Consider the following 17663-nt stretch of genomic DNA (forward strand, 5'->3'; position numbering starts at 1 on the left):
GTTGACATACAGTTCCAGTGCATGCACACAACGGCAGTCCCACCTCTATGAAGCCTTTAGAGCCCATTCCCACCACTTCAAGGGTAAGGTGTGACTTGTTACACCCAGGTGTCTGGATCGGCCAGAAAGACAGAGTGGGATTGAGTGTGTATGTTTTCTCTGCCAGTGGGCTGAAATACCATATCTGGACCTGTAAAGTCAACCAGTCAAGAACAATAGTAAGAAAAAACAGGTAAATAAAATCTGTTGCTAAGAATTAATTCTACAGTCTCTGCTTGCATAAACGTATCATTTGTTCAGTCTCTCACTGAGCTCTCATTAGGATGCAGTTCACCAGCATCTGGTTCAACAAAGATAAGCTCCTGGTCTGGCTCTGGAATGCTCCATTGGAACCTATCATAAAGGACAATCACAGAAAGCCAGCTGCAGACAAGATTAATGATGTTGGGATAAGTCCAGACTACAAACAGCACACTGACAAATGTCAGAAATCCAGCACTGGAAAATGCCTACCAACCGTAGAGGTAGTCGGCTGAGGTTCCTGATGTAGTGGGAGCGCTGTGTCCGTGAGCCCAGCGCTGTTGGCTGGAAATATAAACTGTTTCCTTCCAGAGACACATGCAGCTTTTCCACCACATTGACAACTGTCACTTCCTAAAGGACACAAATAAAGATGCACTGATTGACACCTGCAAGAACAATTTGACTTGTTTCCTCTGCGTTCCTGTGTGATATTACCTTTGTGTGCTGAGATTCATTGAGCTGAAGGTGTAATCTGAACCCCTGCTTGGGACTGTCTTCTGTGGGAGTTGTTCTGAGGGTGAGGATTTGATGATTCCCAGGCTGGATCAAACCACAGCTCGGCACTACAGACACAGATTCTGGCATGGCAGGGTTTGAGATGTGGTCCAGACAGAAAGTGAGGGGCAGGTCTCCACAATTTTGAAGGAGCACTGTCCGATAGGAAAGAACACTAAGGGCTGGGAATTCCTAAAAAGAACAGAATTTTCTTGTTGAAAATTTTCTGTCTTAGTGTATAGCAGTGTTACAATTTCCTTTATACTGTTTATAAAGGAAAATTTTACTTTGACAAGGCCTTCACATTTTTTCTAAGGGAAAATGATACATCAGCTTAAATACCATTTTAATGTTATGCTGTTTACTGAAGGAATGGCACAGACAGATATAGATAAAGGACAGAGTCAGAAAGACAGATATACTGTAGCATTTGTGTTCTCTCTCCTCCTTGTGTCTCACCACTCGAGGGGGCTTCAGGGTGCAGCAAGGGATGAAGTGCTCTTTGCCTGGCTGGAAGGAGTGTCCTACGACTCTAACAGTCACACACCAGGGTGGACACAGCAGTCGCTCCTCTATATGATTGTCCTGCAGCATCCAGAGAAGTATGAGAATAAAGGAGACAAACAACTCAAAAATAAGTCCATTCAAAGGACTTATTTTTGAGTTGTTTGTTCAAAAAGAAACGCACCATCGTTTGATGAGATGGAATTTTTACTGCAGATTATCCATCAACTTTACCTTGTAGTATGCAAAACACTCAAGCTGCGCTCCGTGCAGAGTATTGAGCTGCTTGGGGTCATAGGTCACCCTGAATGAGGTAGACTTCAGTGGAGCCAGGTCACATGATGAAGGAGAGACAGAAAACGGAGAATCTTGCGCAGCAGTCCACACCAGGCTGGAGCAGAATCACACGCAACAGAACCACCACAACCAAACAGAATGAGCAAGAAAACAACAAAACAGATATTCTAGTCAAGTTATAGAGATAAAAACTTGTAGTTTATGTAGTGCCGTAGTGAGAAGTCAAGCAGGTAGTACTTGCACCTGAGTTTCCCCTTGGTATGGTTGGTGATGGACACAGCCTGAGAGGAAGAGGATGAAGTAGACAAAGAAGAGGATATTTTGTGATTAAACAGTAGCTCACTGGGCACCACAGTTACATGTGGAGATGATACAGAAGAACTGGAAGAGACTGGATCCATGCACCCCAAGCAGGACTGGTAATATTCCTCCATGGAAGTTCTCGACACAACACCAGCACTGTCCGATCTCTTTTGTGCCTGCTAGAAAATGACACAGAGAAAGATTTGGGGAGACAATAATAAACCTAAACTGTGCCCTTTGCCAGTGACATTTGGTAGTCTTTTGCACTTTACCTCCTCCGGGGGACAGATCACTCCCTCTTGGTCCAAGTGTACATTATGATCTTGCTTCATGTCACTGACAATGTCCTGTCCGCGGTACCAGTGGAGCTCGTACAAAACCAAGTGTTCAGGTTTCAGTGTGGCGGGTTTTTGGAGCTCTGAGTGACAGGTACCAATCAGGTCAAGCATCATGGGTTCCTACAGGGACATTAGGTAGTTAGATAGAATGAACAGTATTGATGATGTTTGTGTATGTGTGCTGTAAGTGTGTATGCATCTGCATATTGGCTCCTACCCTGTGCAGTATGAGACATGCCACTCTTCTGTGATGTGCAATAGGCTGTGTGGGCCTATACACCACCTTCAGTGTGGCACGACTATGTGGGTGTACAGTGCCACTTGCTGGCTGGATTGTGAACACACTGTGGCCACTACAGTCAAGATCCCATTGGTAGACAGCCAAAACGGGCGAAGAATTAACCAGTTCCACTGTCTGTACAACTGCTGCTCCTTCCTCAACACAGCCAAAGTCCACCACAGAGGAGGACATGGAAACTTTGGGACCTAGTTACAAAAATTTATATTTATCAATAATTACATGTATCTAATTCTAGATTCTGAGTTAAGGAAGTTGAACAATAAGCTAGTGGAGTACGCATTTATACAAAACAATACATTTATAGATTGTGTATGTATCTCACCCACCTAGGCAGTTTCCAGTGAGTTTGAGCAGAGTTTTGTTGAGCGCCCCTCTACATTTTAGAGATAAGTACTCGACAGAGACAGTATCCACCACAGCAGGAGTATAGGTAACTGTAGCCCGTAGTGATCCACCAGGCCTCACCTTTCCACTAGTCACATCACAGCTGAACTCTGACCCCAACAAATGCACGTTACTGGACAATCGTGAAAGAGAGACAGACGCAGTTACCTGGAGGAGAGGGGCGAAAAGAGAGATGAGAGGGAGGGCCGTTGAGAGTGTACATCTCCAGTTGTCTTTGTCCACTACTCACAGGGGAGGGGTTGAAGATGTCAAAAGATTTCTGTAAGCTTTGACCAATTGCCACAGAGCCAAAGTGCAGCACTGGACCACACTGTTCTTTTTCATCCTTGGTATTTGGATTTCTCAGCTGAAGACATGGGTACTTGGCTGAAAAGGACAGCAGAGGCAAGACAAGAGGCATTTCAGAGAGTGCTTGATCAATATATCAAAAGTGAAAATGTGATTACAACAAATATGGAACATGCATCTCAAACTAACATAGCTTTACACACAAAGATCATTTGGGTAAAATCAATGGCTTATAGAACTATTGATCTATTCATTTTATCTTGTCCTGTCTCAGCTGCTAATTGCATTACCTAGTCCCTGCAGAAGCACAGTACAACAGCTCTCTGTTTTGTCCCCTTCTTCTCCAAACCTGCAGTTGGCCTGTTGCTGATACACCACCGCCTCTTGTGGCCGGAAGACCACAGTGATGTCACACTCCTGGCCCGGCATCAACAGGCCTTGCTCAGGGCTTAGCTGGAACGGTGCTGCACACTCCCACTGGAAGCATGTCTGGAGTTTACTGGGAGAAGAAGAGTATGAAAGAGTCAACAGATTGTTTTGTTTATCTGCAAAGCACACTTTCCTCATTTACTCCCGGGTTATTCATCCCTCTTACATTCCTGCATTAGTCTAAAACACACTCATATGTACCTGACATTTCTGAGCATGAAAGTAGCACATGAGGAGTGCTGAACAGCACAGAGTGGCAGCAGCACAGAGTCAGGGACCTCCAGGGCATGACAGGGAATGGTGGCACGGAGACATACCTGGAAACTGCCATCTTTACCTTGAAACTCAATGCTGTCTTCATACTCACACTGTCCCATGAAGTCAGAAAGACACACAAACACAGATAAAAGACATGTGATAGGTATCTCTTGCTAGTATATATGTAAATTAAGTGTTTCATCTTTTTACAGCTATATATGCATCTTGTGGTGTTGTGTCGTTTTGTTCACAGAGCATTCTCTCCTCAACAAAGAAAAACACAATACATTCAAAATACTGATGCGATCTATTAAAGGCTGCAATTCTGTATCAGTGTGTGATGTGTTACCCTTTGGAGTGGTCTAAAGGTGATTGGCATTGAGTAGGAAGTCCCTGGGCTGAGAACAATTATCTGGGGGATCAAGGTGGTGAAAAACTTGGACTCTGGAGGCCTGTAAGGAGACAAAGATAGGATATGTTGGAGTCTGTGGAAACTCATCAAATTTATATTGCATTGCTTGGAAGTAAACAATATCACATAACTGTTGTGTGTGTTTGTGTAAATGTGTGTTTGTAAAACCTGATGTGTAGCTTCTGCAGCTTGCTATGAGTATTCTTTAACACTAATGTCTTGGTGAACTCTCCTTGCAGGTCCCAGTCTTCCCAGACCAGCTCTCGCTTCATTTCCAACCCTAAGAAGCAGTTTCTTTGGCTGGATACTTGTCGCAGGCGCTTTCCACCCCGATGCTTCTGGCGAATCCCTGGATCCTGCTAGGTGTTGCAGAAGGTAAGAGTTTTGGAAAAAGACATAGATAGATGACTTTTCAAGAAACTGAAAACGATGTATTTGGCCATTACAAATTGAACATTTAGTATGTTATGTTTATTGTAGAGCTTAAATAACTATACTGATAGCACTGAGTTGTGTAATTTAGACTCTTATTACATTTGTGAGACAGACCACTAAGACAGGAATGGAGTCAGTCATAAATCAGTATGTTTTTTGCACCTGTCATTATGTCAGGACAGCTGATAATGAATACACATATGAGATCAATTTTATTTCAATGCGGTGTTGACCAGTAGACACCAGCTCATGTGTAACTGTTTTAGGACATATGAAGTAAACTTATGTTAACTGTGAAAAATGTCATTAAGGACTTGTATGGTGCATCCTCTCTGCCATCGTCCCTTCAGTAGAAGCCCACATAATTGTTGTAGGTACTATATTAAATAGGCAGAGAGAAATGACAGCTTTATAATGACTTACAGATGTAGGAATAGACTGCTGTGGCTCATGAAGCATTTAATAATAATAATAGCTTAATTATGGAGGAATATAAACTGATCACATTTAATCTATTTTAGTGAAAGTGAAATGTCAGTTACAAAGTAAAATCCACACTTTATTAAAGATGCCAAGATGATTCTAGTCAACTTTAGTTAACTTACTTTGATATCCTTCCCAGCGGTGGAGGATTTCCATGGTGCACCTGAACCCAAGGTGTCAGAGCCCCGAACCTCAGCTAACATGGCTGTAGAAAGAGAGCAGACATTTAACGTTAGACATTTTTGAAATACAAATTACTTTTTTTGTGGCGGCCTAAGGATTTGTTATTTCACAGAGTTGGCACATATATTCAAGTCTCACTTGAACTAAAAAAAATAGCTAGCTAACGTTAATCCACGTTAACAGTTACATCTAAGAGCACGTTTAGACAAATTAAGACGATAACACAGGCCGTAGAAAGCTGACAGCTGTTAAGCAAACAGACTTACGTTATTGTTAAACTAAGCACGGCTAGTGTATATAGACTAATCAGTACCTTTCAAACGCCAAAAAAATAAAGCTTGCAAACTACTGCTATTTATTCCATTTGAGTTATGAAAACACCAACCAACAACAGGCACTGGGATGGGTTTGAGAAGTTTGTCGGGCACGGCGTCACCCTGGCAACAAGTACCTGTTTGCATCGCCCTAGTAATTACGGCAGCCGAGGAGGCAGTTCGCGAACTGGTTGTATTTATAAATACAGGGAGTGTTTACATTCAGGACACAATATATATGAGTTGTAGTTATTAAGGAGTTGTGATCATCCCCAAACCAGGAAGCAACTCAGGTTCCTCCTTCTTGTCTGAACTATCCCTGTAATTATACGTCGCATTCGCTGATATTCAGTCTCTCTCTCTCTCTCTCTCTCTGTACATACAGGTGTGACACCAAAATGTGTGACCTATCAGATTCTATGACCCAAATGGGAAGTTTAGCGCCAGAGGCTTTGTTGACGATGAGAAGCAAGTGGAGTTTGGTTGGGTTTAGGCAACAAAAGTACTTGGTTGGGTTTAGGCACCAAAAGTAATTGGTTATGGTTAGGAAAACATCGTCGTTTGGGTGAAGTCACATAATCTGATAGGTCACAGATTTTGGTGTTACACCGGACCCAAAACACACGAATTGAATTTTTTTCCGCAACCTATTCCTCAAAACAAAACCACACACAAAAAGACACTAGTGTTGCTTTTAATGTGAAATATATTAAATTATATAGTGTTAAATTATATTGACAACATTTAAACAAGCTTAAAATGAGAACAGTTTACAAAATACAGAGAAAATGCCACATTAACAGTTCATTTCAAATACCACATGCATCCACTTTTTTGTACTTGTGTGGTTTTCAGTAAATATGACATGCAGTTTCAAGAAGATAACACAAAAGAAAGCTGAATATTGTAGGCCTACACCGAAAATTCATCACCAAATTGTCAAAAATAACCAACAATAGCAATAATTTCATTTGCCTTGCCACAAGTAATTCCCTTCAACTGAGTGAATATGAATACATTTTGTGTAAAGTCTTCATAAAAGTATGAACTTTTTAGTGGAATATTGGTCCAGCATTTGTAACAGGGATACACAAATAACAATCTAACACTGACACTCTTTACAACCTGAGTCTACAAGTTAATTTTTCTCTCTCTCTTTTTCCATGAAAGTGCTATTACCCCCCTCCCCTTTCATACAGTTTGAGTACATGTACATTCATACATAAATGAATGTATTACAGATGACAGGAAAGGAACATAGGCTTTCAATTTGTTTGTACTGTTTAACTAGCAAGTAAATCATGCACAGATATTACCACAATATGTCAAAATTACAGTATTTGTTGATTCTGAAGTCATAACTTCTGGTTTACTGACTATTAAACCACTAGATGTCCAGGTATATAAAGATGGCATTTTCCTGGTTCGATGTAATCAGTTTTGATATTCAGCCCTATGTGCAGATGTTGACATACTCTTTTGCTAAGTTGGGTGCTCCAGATACAGATACGGCACTATGAAACGGCTGTGAAAAATGAATGATCCTCTTTATGCTAGCATAATTGTGCACCTGATTGCATTGTGTATTGTCTTCTCAAGAGTAATAAATGTACAATAAAAACATGCAGAACTTTATTACTATGGGAAAACCCCACTCCTTGTTATTGGGCCTCCCTCCTCTAGCTCCTCCTCTGAGTAAGAGCCATAGTTCCCTGTTTCTCCTCCAGCATGCCTCATGAAGCCAGGGCCAAAAGAACTTGCCCTCAGCACCTCTATCTCCTCTTTTTCATCCTCGTCCTCCCCTTCTATCTCCTCTTCCTCCTCAAGGCTGGAGCTGTGTGAATCAGTCTGAGGCTTGGCGCTGTGTATATCCATGTCAGTTCTGTCTGTGTCAGTCACTGGGGAGGTCGGGTTTGCTTGTTCCTTGGCTTTACGACTTCTCTTCCACTTCATACGTCTGTTCTGGAACCAGATCTTAACCTAGTGAAACAGGAATCATGACAGTTAAACAGTGTAAACATATTTGGTTGTGTGGGGTTCAAGAAAAAAAATCTTCTCTTAAATATTTTGTTGCTGGGGAGGTGAAGCATGTAAAAAAAGAGGCAAAACACGATTTCTGTGTCTTAAATAAAGATGGCAGTAAACAAACTTACACATATAGTACATTGGGAGAGCACTTTTGTGAGCAGGAATTTAACTCAGTTCATAACTAGCCTACTTTAGGTCTTACAAAACACAAACAGTTTGTGGCCATGCAAAATGTCACATTACAGCATCATATAGCAGTGCCACTCTTGCTCAATCAAAAATATTTCTTATTGGTTACAATGACAATCACTACAATGTTGCATATCATTCAATTATCATAAAGTCAAAGTTTTTTCAACTGCCTCCTTAAGGAAAATGAGTGAGGATGAAGCTAGATATGTACTGCAATAAATGTTAAACTATCACCTAGTAAACAATTTAATGTTACCACCTTTCCACTTGTTTGCACCCATGCTGTTGACTGCCAGTTTTATGGCAGCATAGTTGAACTAAATTAGATTTTTTTGTCAATATTTATTTTAACCTAGAAACAATAAGCCTTCATTTTAGGCGTTGCTTAGGTTAAGTTAAGTTTTAGCTTGAAAGAAAAGCCAGATGGTGTTTTAAAATAAAAATATAATGTAATAGATGAAAAATGCCTTTTTTTTCAAGTAATTAACATTGGCTGGTAGAACCGAGCATGTTTACTGTTCACTCATATTCATAACTCACCTTTTACAAAACATAGAGGTAATTCAGTAACAGAAGTGTGCCAATATTGGCTGAAATAAGTGATGTCACTGTTGTCTTGTCAGTTCAGTATAGATAGTCAAGATTAAAACAATGCTCATCAGGAGTTAACTGTTTTGTAATGATGGTAATGAGGTAACGGCTTGTTTTTGTTTGTTATTTTAGCAAATAGTGGGCTTCCAAAGAAATCCCTGACCAAGGCCTCTAAAAGGCAAAAGCATCAATTCAATAAGTTACTATAGTACTTTGCAGCATGAAGCTGTAGATAACTTGACAGAGACTAGGAAGGACAGGGATGATGGCAATATACACTGAAATAATGTACCATTTGATACAATAATAAAACACAGCACATCCTACACACTCTGATTCTCTCACCTGAGTCTCAGTCAGCATGAGAGTGGTGGCCACCTCAAAGCGTTTAGGCCTGGACAGGTACTTGTTGAGTTTGAACTGGTTTTCTAGTTGCAGTAGCTGCTGGCTGGTGAAAGCTGTCCTGGGTCTCCGACACTTCCCAAACAAACCTGCCTGGGCTATGGCTGAGAGGGGAAAACAGACACAAACAGTAGCAGAGAGTATGGTTATTCTGTGCATTTGTCTTTGTTTCAATTTGATCACTTTCATCTATTTCTGTGCCTCCATGTTATTTTAAAGAATGGGCCTACAAGAAAGGACAGATCCAAAATATTCCAGTTTGGTTTCCCTGTCATTGTTTGGATTCCACGGGCCTGCCTGTATCTTCTGTATCCTCTGTCCGTTAACATTTATTGCCGTGACGTTGTGGTGAGAGGATATTGCTTTGGAGGGATAATAAACCATCAGGAGGACCATTACCTTAATGAAAACACTGTAAATGTTATCAATTGATTAAGGAGTAGCCTAGGTCTGTTTCAGGTGTTACCTTTACCGTAAATGTTGGGTTATTTTTATGAGAGGAACTGTCCTTCAGACAGCATCTCAATGCCACAGTCCTTTCAAACCCAAACCATCACACATGTGTTTGAAGGCTCTAAAAAACATAAACACAAATGTGCTGTAGGGCCATGGACATACTTTAAATAAGAATTTAAAGTAAAGGGAGACAAATGTGTCAATCTGTTTTTAGCATAGTATTAAACAAATTGTTGTTGTTGTTGTTGTTGTTGTTGTTGTTGTTATTATTATCATTATTATTATTATTATTATCACTTTAAAGCTGAGCAAACTATGACCTTTAAGATATCAAAGATTTTAATGGAATTCTTTAAACTTTATCCACAAACTCAGAGTGCATAAACATAATTGAATCTTTGCATCTCTGAAGCCCCTAAAATCAGCCGGGTTTACCTGTTCGCACAAGATTGTAAAAAAAAAAAAATCACCATTTAAGGTAGTCTAAATATACGACTTTAAGGGCTCCAAACCATCTTAAATTGCAGGAAAGTGTATAACAGGAGACAGGGAGATTCGCTCACCACCATATTCTCCGACTCTGGGTATCATCATCCCGGCTCTGATCCAGGGCTCCAGCGCGTGCGTCGCGGCCACGGTGGCCCCCTTCAGCTGCTCCGGGTATGGTTGGACCAGTTGCGTGAAGCCGGGGTATATGAAGGCGTGGTGTTGGCCTCCGAGAGCCGCCAGAGGATACATGGAGCCCGGGTGCATTCCGAGGAGACCGCCTTGGTGCAGAGCAGTGAATGCTGACTGGGACAAGTTGAAGAGCTGGGATTTGGATAGGACTCCTGGCTGGGCTGAAGAGGAGATTGTTGGGTTTGGATGAGGGGAGGGCGTCTCTGAACCGCGGTTTGACACCGGACTGCCGTCGGGGCTCCTGCTGTAATACAACCCCGGGGACGCACCGTCGCTGTCAGTCCTCTGTTCCACGTCGTGCGCCAGTAGCGCATCAATGCGAAAGTTTTTAGATTTCTCCATGGTGGTAGTCATTCTGTCCCACAACGTTTCCAGTTATCAGATGGTGTTAATTTGTTTATTTTAAAAAAAACCCTCCTGTTAAGAAGTAACTCCCTCTGATGAACTTTAAATTGGTCTCTAATTTCTGAACATACTACAGAAACTGCTATATTGTCACTCCTCTCCCCTTATGAAATGTCTTCTTTCTGACCTACTCCACTTAAGCGCTGTGCACAAAAACCACTTCACTCACTCCAGGAGTGAGCTGAAGAATTACTGGCACCCAACAGCGCTGTAAAGTTTGCTCCATTGTGATTGGCCAGAGCCCTGGAGCTCGAGGGCAGGCTATACGTTTTATTCTAAGGGGTTAATTATAGGCAATGGCGTATCAGCTGAATATGTGGAATTCTAGAAAAATAAGAAATACTACTCAGTTCAGCAAAATTATAAACATACTTCTATAGTAGGAGGTTATAAGCAACATTTTCTGTTTAAGTTCCTTTTTTCGTAAGCTTTCAGACTCCTATTAATATAGAAAAATACTGTGTTTTCTTTCTTTCTTTCTCTCTTTCTTTCTTTCTTTTCTTCAGTTTGTCTGTTATCTGTCTGACAGTCCTCAAATGTCATCCCTGCCTCAGGTGTGACTGACTTGTAATCTTCTCACACACTTTTGCGCACACACGCACACACACACACTTGAAAACTATATTGCCTTAATTACTATATTCTCACTTAGAGAGATGACGAAATTTATCATTTTACAACTAACTCTTCATTAAACTTTATCACCTGTTAAGGTTGACAGAAACTCTTATCAGTGGTTGCTGCTATGATTATCGGTCATCACCACACTATGGAGAAGATAAAGGGGCAGTAAACTGACAGAAAGCAAACTAATTTTCTCTCCCTGCAGACCAGAGCCACACACAGACAAAGCATGGACAGGTGGCACAAAATCCTGTAGTATTTGTCTGGGGTTTATTCTGTCACTAAACACATTATAATATGCAATCCCTCTTACAAACAGTAGTCAAATATGCACATATAGTAGCATATACGATGAAACTGTTTCTCATATGTTGATTGCAACAGTACATTTTATATGTTACTGTAAGCAAAGCTCTTCTCTAAAGCCAACTTTACATAAGACATCTTTGTCTGATTCCTACATGTCCTGGAAAGATACCTCATTGTAAAGCCTTTGTCGGACCTATTCAGTTTTGCTTAAAGTGTACAAATTGATCTACGTACTTCTACCACAGTTAAACCAGTGGTGATATCCTGCCGGTTTGTACAGGCCTGATAACAGACAGTCAGAGGCCTGGGAAAACAAACTGCTCTCAATTCAAAGACAAACACACCAACACCTGCTAACCTACCCAGCACATAAACTAAATGGCCTACGGATTCATGTGTGTGTGCAGGCATGTGTGTGTAAATGTGCATGTGACCATCAAGGCAAATTAATATATGAGTATAATTATATGACATTAAGATTCATCAGAATGTTATAGTTCTCTGAGTGGCAGAATAAATGTTTTTAATTTGTTACTGTTATAGCATAATTGCAGGATGAACAGCCATTGTAGACTAGACTTTACTGCAATAAACTCATAAAGCCTCTTTCCTCATTCGACTCAAACAGACATACACAATCATGGAGAGGCTTTGATGTTCTCTGCTTAAAGGTTACTAATTTAGCAAGTTCTATCATCAATCATTGCTAAGAATCACCATAGACCACAGGTAGACGGTAGGATCAAGAGCAAAGTTATATAGTAGAAATGGTTGTAGAAAGGGGTCACAGTGGATACTTTGCAAATACACATTTCTTCTTTGTCAATCTGGTAATGTTATCATGCTGCTTCTGATATAACCAATTGGTTGAATGTGTGAGCATGTGAAATGTGAGGAAATGCATAGTAATCTGCTTTATTCCACCAAGTCCACAAAGTAACGTATACCCACACGAAGCACAATTTGTATCTCTTCTCTTTTTTTTTCTCTTTAAAGCAAATTGAAGTGTTTAAATTAAAGGGTATCAAATTCTACATGACATTATTATGTCAAAATAGGTCACAGTAATGTGTGAAGCAACTGAGGTTGTAAAAGCCAGCTGTAAAATAATTAATACCCTGTGATTCGTTCTACATTAGATAAGGGAGAGAACGGGTATATATCACCATTTAATAAAGTCTGTACAACATATCTTGATGGTGATATCCGACCAAGATTCTGTAGATATAAAAGAAGCATTGGAAATTTCACACCACTGAGAGATAATATGTTTGGTAATATAATGGAATTGTGATTTATGGTCATCAGATTGCCATGTTAATAACTCTTAACAAAAGAGGCTTTGTGTTCCTATTACACAAAGCTTGTATCTTATTCACAAACAGATAGGTTAGCAGTCATGACTTGATACTTTGTACAGTAATATCAGTTCAAGTGAATGAGGTCAACTCATGTATGTCTTGTCTGATTAAAATGGAAACATTGTTCATCAATGGCATCCCTTCATCTACAGCAGCATTTATTAAACCAGATGTCAGGAGTCAGGGCCTACAGTAAACTGGACTGCAAGTCTCTTTCATTTAAGTATTTCAGTGTCAGAAATGTTTGTTGTAGATTTATAGGGTATAATTTCTTTTATTTATAACCAACATAAATCCGAAAGCAGATACAGCACTCTTAATCTTCATGGGTTTCAAGGGGGAAATGCAGTATCTACAAACTTCATACATCTTCATACATCGATTTACATTAAGTTTAATACATTTATTGTGTGTTAATTATTTGTGATTTAAAACTAGCTTAAATCTGATCACATGAAATCCACTAGAGTCAAAAGTCAAGATGACAGTTGCTGTTGGCTCTGCTAGGCTAGTTACGTTAGCTTTAGGAAGAATTTAGCTAGGTTTTCTATTCTCCATCTTTATTTTATTTAGCTACTCACTTGGTTTACTTAGGATGACAAATATATTGGTATATCAAATAACAGCTGGGGAAAATCTAATGGAGCTTCAGCTAAGGCCAGCTGTGGCTATCTCCTCAGCTAGCGTTCACATTTACTCCATATTTATATGTTTCCACATTTATATATGTCAACTGTATGTTTGTCTACGTGTAGCACCTTATCACCTAAGCAAATTCCTTGTATGTGTAAAACACTACTAGGCAATACAGCTCCTTCTGACTTGATATTGCTTTGTTTCTCTGTCTAGTTTTCTTTGTGACAGTTACTGCAGCCTTGGCACCCATATAAGGTTTAAATGCAGGATGAAAGAAGGCCTACAGGTTGTATTTCTTTTTTTCTTCTTTCTTTCTTTTTTTCTTTCAGTCTCTCTTACTTGTGTTTTAGATGGGAGTATTTTCTAATAGCCACTTTTATGTTACAGCCACCTTACACACAGGCAGGAAAGCAGACACACACATATTTGAATGCGTAGCCACTCACACACACACACACACATACACGCATATAGACAAGAGCAAAAATGCAGACCACAGAGTCAAATTAGACAAGAGCGAGTCTGGGAGACACAGAACTCAGGCCATAGCTCCTCTCTACCCTTAGCTGTAAAAGAACCATTCATGTTGCCTCTATTCATACACAAATGTAAAAGAGGTTAACCCAGTGGGCGATTCTGTCAGACCTCTATAGTTAAGAGGCAAAAAAGGTTACGCCATTCTTGCATGGTGCACAGTTATAGAGGAGAGGTAGAGCCAGAGTCTAAATCTGAGCTGACTTAATTCAGTGATTTGATTACAATAGTTTGTTTTGACGAATCATATGAATTCCGGTGGCCAAAAAAACAAAGTTGCCTTCACATTTGTAGAAGTTTTTTTCTGTTTTTTATTTTTTGTGCAAAACAACACAACATCAATAACAATAGTGGTGACTTCTCAAAAATAAAATGAAAAAATCCTTATGTTTTTTCACACTTTGTCTAGGCCATGAAAAAGGCATAATGCAATCGTATTATAGGTGCAAGGTAAAAGCTAAATTAATTAGTCATATTATAACAGGGTTGTAACATGAGATGCAGTTTGTACTACACTATATGTCTACGATGTATACAGAAATTATAACATTATATAGAGAAATAAACTATTTTGTTTGGTGCAGTGCTGAGGGTGATTTAAGAGCCTTGTATCCTGAGGGGAGAAGCTGTACTCTGGTCTGGTGGTGCGACAGCAGATACATCTGTATCTCTTGCCAGATGGATTATAGGTATGTATGCCGAAAGCGAACATTAATATTTATTGCAAGATATCTGAGTTGAAATTTTAGCTGGGTATATTCACATATTTCACATCTGTTAAGACAATTTGCAAGATTGTTTTTACATGGAAATTTTCTTCCACAAAAATGTTGCCAATTAGGAATTTTCCCATGGTAGAGACTTTAGTGAGCCTCTAAGGCAGATGTAAGTGTCAAATAAGACTATGTATCTCAGGAGACATAAAGGTTAGAAGAAAATCCCCCTAAATCCCCAACAGAGTACAATAAAGCCTGTTGTTCTCCTGCTGTCTGTGTCCTATTGTGGTTTCAAGTCTAATATCTGCTTTTGGTTTCTATTGTTCTGTCTATTGTCTTGCCCCAGTTTTGCTCCGATTGGCCTAATGGACAGCAGGGGAATAGAACACTTCCTGGTTGAGCAGGGGTGGGTGTTCAGGGTTGCAAGGTTCAGCGTCGTTCAAATTGAGTTGATTAATGACGGCCGTCACAACTGAGACCGGGCCATAATGAGGAGGACAAGTGGGAGGAGCTGAGGAGGAGAAGAGGAGGGACAGGAGGGGAGGGGGGGTGAGATTGAATGATTATTACTTAGCACAGTAAACAGTGAGATGACAGCACAATGAAATGCGGCTTCAAAGTAGATGTAGGGGGAGAGAGGAGAGGAGGCACATAGCTAATTAGTCCTAAACAGAGGCCTGTGAATGAGAGGAGGAGACAGACACACGTAGAGCTGGTTAATACACAAAGACAGGGGCAGTGACGGGACGGCAGAGTGGTGGCTGCACAGAGTAGTTAAACATCTGTTGCTCTGTGGGACACCCAGACTGCTATGCAGGGTCAGGTTCCCAAAATACTCATTATCCAAATACGCTCTTCCTTTAACACAAAAACATGATGGCTGTAAACTAACTTTAACCCTTCTACAAACTGGGTTATCTCTGTAAGAAGAGTGGGGTTGAGTGGAAACCACCAGAACATCACTTCTGCTGATGTGTTTCTCTTACCCAGCAAACACATTCATTTTGGAAGCTTCAAACACATGCCGGTGCTTCAGTCATACAGAGCTTTCTTCTTCAAACAGCTGAGTGCTAGGTCCTTGGAAATATGTAATTTTATAGTTATAGTAGAAAAGGTTGCAATGGTAATTTGATTCTTTCAATATTATTTATGCCAATCATCATTAAAGGAGTGTCACCTTCTTCAGGGTACATAAAGTATTAATGAACCAAATTCACAACCCTTATGGACACTGTAGCCACGCAATGTCACTCAAGTGTGTGTGTCTGTGTGTAGAGAAAGAGGAAACAATTCCTCTTGCAGGCAGTTCGTAGAAATCGATATACATAAGCATCGACATGTGTCAAATCTACTTAAGGGAAGAAACTACTGTCAATCTCATGTTACACATTTCAGCAGATGTCTACATGTTAATAATTATTGATTATTGAACATAGTGATAGAGTAATGCAAAACTCCTAGTAAGCACTACACTCTATCAGATGTGCAAGTCAACCAGGTGAGACTGGTCCATTAGAGAAACACTTAAAAATATATATATAAAGGCATAACAAGCAGAGCCGTGTTAGCCTGCGGAAATACATATTATTACATTTGACTTGATGTTGAGCTTAAATGAAAAGTCAGGAGATCACCAAAGGTATTGCAAACCATCCTGTCGGTTGCCTGTGGGGAACATGAATGTACAAATGTACCAAACGTCATGCCAATACTTCCAACAGCTGTCAAAACATTTCACTCTGCAACACAAGAATCAACCTGAAGCTGGGGCTAGAAGTCAGTAGGCTTCATCCTCTGCTGAACCTACATAGCTGTAACAATATTCATGGCAATTAATCCAATAGTTCCAGAGATTTTTTTACAAGTAAAAAAATCCAACAATGGAAGGATTAAAGATGTAGCAGTTGTGGAAGGGGAATCATGCAGTATGCGCATGTACAAAAACATACCGGACAGCTATAAAAAAAAAAAATTCTTGAGTGACATGACTGTAAACCTCAGTTGCTTTCCTTTCTATGGATCTTTTCTATGATCATAACTCCTGCTTGTTTAATCTAGTCCTCATCATTCTCTCCACACCCCTCCATCCTGTCGGAGTGGAGACAGTTCAATTAGCCTTGTGGTCCGTGGACACTCCCACCAATCCATGTTTGTGGGGTTTAATCAGATCCATTGTGTGCATGTGTTTGCATGTATATGTGTGTGTATGGGGTTAGGGTTAGGTGATGACGGGAAACACATAATTCTTTATTACCACTTCACCTGACACTGCATGTCACCTCTCATCTCCTGCATTTTATTTCTCCTGTAGTTGCTCCACAGCCTGAAGATTTCAGATGAAAAACAGCAAGTGAGGAAGATTAAATAAAAAAACACTGGATGGGAGAAGCTTGTAACTCCATGGAATGAGTGTAGGTTACACATTTCTAGATGTCATTGCATTGTAGTCTGTGGGGACGTTGCTACAGTCTGTTTATAAGAGAATACTGAAATTACCTGCATGGTGATTTATGGCTTTAAAGCAATTTGGATAAAAGAGGCAATATGCACTCTATGCAACATGTTTTCTTCTGGATTGTAAAGATATGTGGTATATATTTAATTAAATTTCCCCGAGTGTGAGCTCTCTCTGTGTGTGTGTGTGTGTGTGTGTTAGGGTGTCTTTATGTTTGGGTTACGTGCGGGGAGCTTGGTGTGTTTTTCTTTCGTCTGTCTCTGTTTGTTTCTCCCTCTCTCCCTCCAGTCTGGGAGCTTGGGACATGTCTGCTGCAGGCTCCGCTCACACCTGAGATTCATCCTCATCAGCACACTTGACCTGTGTTCTGCTATTTGCCACGGCTTTGAAAGGAAGGCTCAGACACCCAGTCCCTACTGGATTGTTGTACCTATGTTGTGTCTGCACCAGCCAGCCTTGAAATCTGTGTTTGCTTTCTGAACAAGTAGTTTTGCGAAATCTAACCTGTGTCTCTGCTTCAGATTACCT

The 17663-nt window shown here is 40.3% G+C and overlaps 2 protein-coding genes across 2 annotated transcripts in view; both read right to left on the reverse strand.

Moving 5' to 3' along the window:
- LOC123974050 (cilia- and flagella-associated protein 65-like) overlaps positions 1–5880 on the reverse strand; it is a 6431-nt gene extending 551 nt beyond the window's left edge. The window contains exons 1-17 of the mRNA XM_046054468.1: positions 5820–5880; positions 5374–5456; positions 4502–4689; positions 4271–4373; positions 3865–4031; positions 3525–3733; positions 3176–3312; positions 2868–3093; positions 2458–2726; positions 2175–2360; positions 1843–2081; positions 1537–1693; positions 1258–1383; positions 739–990; positions 518–654; positions 309–393; positions 44–190 (exon numbers count right to left, since the gene is read on the reverse strand). Of these exons, the coding sequence (XP_045910424.1) occupies positions 44–190; positions 309–393; positions 518–654; positions 739–990; positions 1258–1383; positions 1537–1693; positions 1843–2081; positions 2175–2360; positions 2458–2726; positions 2868–3093; positions 3176–3312; positions 3525–3733; positions 3865–4031; positions 4271–4373; positions 4502–4689; positions 5374–5454 (2709 nt within the window). The 5' untranslated portion in view covers positions 5455–5456; positions 5820–5880. The remainder of the gene's footprint in view (positions 1–43; positions 191–308; positions 394–517; positions 655–738; positions 991–1257; positions 1384–1536; positions 1694–1842; positions 2082–2174; positions 2361–2457; positions 2727–2867; positions 3094–3175; positions 3313–3524; positions 3734–3864; positions 4032–4270; positions 4374–4501; positions 4690–5373; positions 5457–5819) is intronic.
- Positions 5881–6492: 612 nt separating this feature from the next.
- LOC123973966 (motor neuron and pancreas homeobox protein 1-like) lies at positions 6493–10459 on the reverse strand. The gene is made up of 3 exons (XM_046054367.1): positions 9981–10459; positions 8905–9065; positions 6493–7728 (listed from the first exon to the last, which is right to left on the reverse strand). The coding sequence occupies exons 1-3, from the start codon at positions 10447–10449 to the stop codon at positions 7387–7389; spliced, it is 972 nt and encodes a 323-aa protein (XP_045910323.1). The 5' UTR covers positions 10450–10459; the 3' UTR covers positions 6493–7386.
- Between the last annotated feature and the right edge of the window lie 7204 nt (positions 10460–17663).

Source organism: Micropterus dolomieu, linkage group LG07, assembly GCF_021292245.1.
Source record: "Micropterus dolomieu isolate WLL.071019.BEF.003 ecotype Adirondacks linkage group LG07, ASM2129224v1, whole genome shotgun sequence".
In the NCBI taxonomy this organism is placed as follows: Eukaryota; Metazoa; Chordata; class Actinopteri; order Centrarchiformes; family Centrarchidae; genus Micropterus; species Micropterus dolomieu.

Coding starts and splice junctions, on each gene's coding strand:
- LOC123973966 (XM_046054367.1), bottom strand. CDS start 10,449: ATGACTACCACCATGGAGAAATCTAAAAACTTTCGCATTGATGCGCTA. Junction 9,066..9,980: donor CAGAGTCGGAGAATATGGTG/GTGAGCGAATCT, acceptor TTCCCCTCTCAG/CCATAGCCCAGGCAGGTTTG. Junction 7,729..8,904: donor TCATGCTGACTGAGACTCAG/GTGAGAGAATCA, acceptor CTGTTTCACTAG/GTTAAGATCTGGTTCCAGAA.